We start from the raw sequence: 5,855 nt of genomic DNA, 5'->3' as shown, positions 1-5,855 counted from the left end.
AGATACCCCAGGACTCCTGAACCAGGGGGTTGCAGCCAGCTGGTAAGTGTTCAGATGTTTGATGTTGGTCTGAGTCCTTTGTGTATTACTTGGGGCCCATTTTCTGTAGGGCTGACTTTGGCTTAAGTGGACACACGGGTGGGCCGTCAGCCAGAGGACCTGGAAGACGTTCCAGGACCTCTTCTGGAAGGGGATTAGAAAACTCCGCCAACCTGGGAGGAAACAAAGTTCCCCTCCAATCTGGAACTTGTAAAGGGACAAAGCGGGTCGCTCCCGCAGCACGGTGTGAGGCCGTCATCCTACTTTCAGTTTTGCTTCCAATCCACGGGAGGCATTTTCTGTTTGTCTTTTTGTGTGTCTGTTTGGTTCTTGTTAGTGTCCTTAATTTTGTTCAATCAGTGGACAGACGAAATGGGACAAACTGTGACGACTCCTCTTTCTCTCCTGACTGATAATTTTAAGGAAGTTAGACAAAGAGCACACGACTTAAGTTTAGAAATAAAAAAAGGAAAATTTGTCACATTGTGTAACTTGGAATGGCCAACGTTCAATGTGGGGTGGCCAGCTGAAGGTACATTTGATCTTCAGATTATTTCAAAGGTGAAAGAAGTTGTGTTCCGGTCCAGCGGGGGACACCCAGATCAGGGGCCATATATTATCACATGGCAGGATTTAGTGGAAAATCCACCTCCCTGGTTAAAGCCATTGTTACTTCTTTCTCTTCCTAAGCAGGCACCTAAACCGGTCCTGGCAGTGAAACCTTATACTGCCCGGAAGAAAGAACCTGAAGTCAAACCTTCAGCACCGACCTACCCAGTCTTTCAGGGTGGGATGGAGGAAGAATTCCTTTTCCCCCGCCCCTTACCAAACCCTTTCAGCAGGTACTGCAGCTGGAGAGGGTGCACCGCCCCAAGTGCCGGACAGCGGTGGGACAATGGCAGCCACAGGTCCGGCAGCCGGCACCCATGGAAGAATGCAGCGCGCAGCCCCCTCTAGTGGACCAGCAGATTCCATGGTCTTGCTGTTGTGAGCCGCAGGACCTCAGACGCAACCGGCAACCAGCAGCTTCACTATTGGCCTTTTGCCACTGGTGACCTGTACAATTGGAAAACTCAAAATGCCAAGTTCTCAGATGATCCCAGAGATTTAACTGACCTCCTAGAAACTATTTTGTTTACTCATCAGCCTACCTGGGACGACTGTCAACAGCTCCTCCAAATTTTATTCACTACCGAGGAACGTGAGAGGATCCAGATGGAAACCCAGAAATCTGTCTTGGGGGATAACAGGCAGCCCACTACTAATACAGATGTAATTAATGCTACCTTCCCTTTGACTCGTCCTAATTGGGACTACAACACGACTGAAGGTAAGGAGAGACTCCGGGTGTACCGTCAGACTCTAATGGGAGGTCTCAAGGCAGCCACAAGGAAGCCCACCAATTTGGCTAAGGTAGGTGACGTACAGCAAGGGAGGGATGAAAGTCCTGCCGCTTTCTTAGAAAGATTAATGGAAGCATTTCGTCAATATACCCCCATGAATCCAGAAGCACCTGAAACTAGGGCTGCACTGATCATGGCTTTTGTGAATCAAGCAGCCCCAGACATTATGAGAAAGTTACAAAAAATTGACAGATTAAATGAAAAAAGTGTTCAGGACTTAATGTTAGTTGCAGAGAGAGTTTATAATCACAGAGAAAGTCCAGAGGACCAACAGGCCAAAGCACTAGTGGCGGCCAGTGATCTGAACACTCAGAACCTTGCAAAAATCTTACTTGCCTCAACAACCGGGAGCGTCCAAGAAAGAGAACAGCAACTACAGAAAATCACAAAATACCGAGGTAAGGGGGACCCCCCCCAGGAGAGGACGCCCTAAACTGGGCAAAAATCAGTGTGCCTATTGCAAAGAAGACGGACATTGGGCAAAAGAATGCCCAAATAAAAAAACTCAAAAACCGCCGACTAAAACTAGAATTAGGAGAACTCAGTGATTAGGGGCAACGTGGTTCAGTCGCCCTCCCCAAACCCAGGGTAACTCTTAAAGTGGAGGGGACCCCAACTGACTTCCTGGTGGATACCGGGGCACAACATTCAGTCTTACTTAAACCTCAAGGGAAACTGTCTAATAAAACCTCCTGGGTTCAAGGAGCCACAGGAACAAATCAATTCATGGACTACCCGAAGAACAGTAGATCTCAGCGTGGGACGGGTATCCCACTCGTTCATGGTAATTCCAGAATGCCCTTATCTACTTCTCGGGAGAGATATACTAACCAAAATAGGAGCACAAATCCACTTTCAAAACGGAGGGGCAACCATTATGGACAGTAAGGGCCAGCCTATTCACGTGTTAACTGTAAACCTGGAAGATGAATATAGGCTCCACCAACAACCCCCTCCTTCTCCATCCGAGAATACAGAACAATGGTTATTAGCCTTTCCTAAGGCGTGGGCTGAGACTGGAGGTGTAGGGTTAGCTAAACATAGGCCAACAGTTTATGTAGAAATTAAACCTGGAGCAGACCCGGTCAGAGTCTGCCAGTACCCTATGTCACGAGAAGCCCGGGAGGGCATAACCCCCCATATCCGGCACCTATTAAAATTAGGAATACTCCGACCCTGTCAGTCTGCCTGGAACATCCCCTTACTCCCTGTTCGAAAACCTCATTCTAACAACTATAGACCAGTACAAGACCTCTGAGAAGTCAATAAACGAGTCATGGATATTCACCCTACTGTCCCTAACCCATACACCCTCCTTAGTTCTTTACCCCCAGATCACCAGTGGTACTCAGTATTAGACCTTAAAGATGCTTTTTTCAGTCTACCACTAGCCCCAAAGAGCCAGAACCTGTTTGCCTTTGAATGGACTGACCCGACAGAAGGCATTAGCAGACAACTGACCTGGACGAGGTTACCTCAGGGGCTCAAAATTTTGCCCACGATTTTCGATGAAGCATTACACGAAGACCTGGGTAAGTTCCGATTCGACCACCCCAGTCCCACACTGTTACAATATGTAGATGATCTCCTAGTTGCTGCAGCAGACTACGAGACCTGCCTCCAAGGAACCAGAGACCTACTCCAAACACTAGGAGATATGGGGTACCGAGCCTCAGCCAAAAAGGCTCAACTTTGCCAGCCCGAGGTGAGCTATTTGGGGTACATGTTAAAAGAAGGACAAAGATGGCTGACTAGGGCCCGCAAAGAGACTGTGCTAAAAATCCCTAGACCCAGCACCCCACGTGGAGTGCGGGAGTTCCTAGGATCAGCCGGCTACTGTAGACTTTGGATACCAGGTTTTGCAGAACTAGCAAAACCTCTCTATGAAGCAACTAAGGAGGGGCAGAAATTTCAGTGTACAGAGGCCATGGAAAAATCCTTTAATTCACTTAAAACTGCCCTTCTGTCTGCTCCTGCCCTTGGACTGCCTGATGTAACAAAACCCTTCCATCTATACGTTGATGAAAATAAAGGGGTAGCGAAAGGAGTTGTAATCCAACACCTAGGCCCCTGGAAAAGACCGGTAGCCTATCTCTCAAAAAAATTAGACCCAGTAGCAGTGGGGTGGCCCCCGTACTTACGCATAATAGCAGCAACAGCCTTGTTAGTGAAAGACACGAACAAACTTACACTGGGGCAAGAACTACATATTACCACCCCGCGTGCCATAGAAGGGACTCTTAAGCAACCTCCCGATCGATGGCTCAGCAATGCGCGGCTCACCCACTACCAAGGACTGTTACTGAACAACCCAACGAAAATTATCTTCCAGTCACCTACGGCACTGAACCCTGCCACCCTGTTACTGGATCCGGATTTGGGTGCTCCACTCCATGACTGTGTCGACACTCTAGCTCAAGCGCACGGGATCCAAGCTGACCTATGAGACACCCCCTTACCAGATGCCAAGGTTACCTGGTATACGGATGGGAGCAGCTTTGTGCGTGATGGACAAAGGTATGTGGGAGTGGCAGTAGTGACGGAAACTGCGATAATTTGGGCTGAACCGTTACCGGCCAGAACATCGGCTCAACGAGCTGAACTAATAGCATTGACCAAAGCCCTAACTTTGGGAAAAGACAAAAAGTTAAATGTTTATATGGACAGTCATTATGCTTTTGCCACGGCACATATTCATGGGGCAATTTATCGGGAAAGAGGGCTACTAACCGCGGAAGGGAAAACAATTAAAAACGAAAACAAGATCCTAGATCTACTAGCTGCCCTGTGGCTCCCAAAGAAACTTGCCATCATTCATTGTCCAGGGCACCAGAAAATCACCACCCCAATTACTCGAGGCAACAATCTAGCAGACCAAACCGTCCGAGAAATTGCACTGTCTACCAACCTAGTATTAACTTCCAACCTACCTGATCCTGGGAGTCCCACCTTACCTGCAAACCCCAACTACACGGAGGAAGACTTGAAATGGATTAAACAATTACCCAGAATTCAGTACGTATGCAATTGGTGGAAATCAGCAGATCACAAAGCCATCCTCCCCGAAAAACTGGGAGAAGAATTTTTATTCAAAATACACCAAACCACCCATCTAGGAACCAAAAAGATGCAGGAGTTATTAAAATGGGCAGACGTAATAATTAAAAATGCTCAATGTAAAATTGAAATAATTGTTTCTGACTGTAAGGCCTGTCAATTAACCAATGTTACTAAAAAACCCTCCAAATCTAGGCTCCAGATCAAGAGGCAACACACCAGGGACTTGCTGGGAAGTGGACTACACGGAGGTAAAACTAGGAAAATATGGATATAAATATTTGTTAGTCTTTATAGATACCTTTTCAGGGGGGGTGGAAGCCTTCCCCACCAAGAGAGAAACGGCCCACGTTGTAGCCAAGAAACTACTAGAAGACATCATACCCAGGTATGGTTTTCCTACTACAATAGGGCCAGATAATGGACCGGCATTTGTGTCTAAGGTAATACAGGGTTTAGCAACTATTCTTGGGGCTAATTGGAAATTACATTGTGCTTACAGACCCCAAAGTTCAGGTCAGGTAGAAAGAATGAACAGAACTCTAAAAGAGACCTTAACCAAATTAACCATAGAGACTGACAGAGACTGGGTGACTCTCCTCCCCTTTGCCCTATTTCAGGTCCGTAACTCTCCTTATAAATTAGGATTAACACCTTTTGAGATTGTCTTTGGCAGACCTCCACCTATTACTCCCAGATTCCAGTCTGATTTATTACGTGAAATTGATAATTGTGAACTCATTTATTCTCTTCAAGCCCTGCAACAAACCCAACAGGACATCTGGCCGAACTTAAGGGCCCTCTACCAATCTAATCCCCCTCCCGAACCTCACCGGTACCAGCCAGGTGATTGGGTGTATGTGCGGAGACATCAACAAGAGACTCTACAACCTCGCTGGAAAGGACCCTACATCGTGATCCTGACCACACCCACCACCCTCAAAGTTGATGGAATAACCTCCTGGATTCATCATACCCATGCCTGCAAAGCCGATCCTGTCCCTGACCAGGACCCACCATGGCACATCTCCAAGGACCCCAACAATCCGCTCAAACTAAAACTTCAGCAATGTGGACCTTACTAGTATTACTGTTAATAACTGATAACTATGTAAATCCTTCATCTAACCCACACACACCCCAACAGTTAACCTGGATAATTACGTCAGCCACAGGGGACGTTGTCAGCTCTATCATGGGCAACCATCCCCCTAATACCTGGTGGCCTGACCTACACTTTAATTTATGCCAATTAGAGGCCGGATCCTGGGACATCTTAGATTGGGAACCCAACAAAAACGGTACTCCTGAATGTTCAGGCAAGCCTACATGCCAGCGGTATTGTGCTTCCAGAGG

The 5,855-nt window shown here is 47.2% G+C and overlaps 1 protein-coding gene across 1 annotated transcript in view; it reads left to right on the top strand.

Moving 5' to 3' along the window:
• Positions 1-5,584, top strand: part of LOC103192317 — an 18,330-nt gene extending 12,746 nt beyond the window's left edge. Inside the window, 6 exon segments of the mRNA XM_007935297.1 lie at positions 733-881; positions 1,038-1,840; positions 2,113-2,167; positions 2,169-4,384; positions 4,496-4,692; positions 4,694-5,584. Of these exon segments, the coding sequence (XP_007933488.1) occupies positions 733-881; positions 1,038-1,840; positions 2,113-2,167; positions 2,169-4,384; positions 4,496-4,692; positions 4,694-5,584 (4,311 nt within the window).
• The last annotated feature ends 271 nt before the right edge of the window (positions 5,585-5,855 follow it).

The sequence above is a fragment of the Orycteropus afer genome, unplaced genomic scaffold (assembly GCF_000298275.1).
Source record: "Orycteropus afer afer isolate SDZICR_OR568_19922 unplaced genomic scaffold, OryAfe1.0 scaffold00026, whole genome shotgun sequence".
Classification (NCBI taxonomy): domain Eukaryota; kingdom Metazoa; phylum Chordata; class Mammalia; order Tubulidentata; family Orycteropodidae; genus Orycteropus; species Orycteropus afer.
The sequence above is the reverse complement of the archived record's forward strand: the minus strand, read 5'-3'. Positions and strand labels throughout refer to the sequence as shown.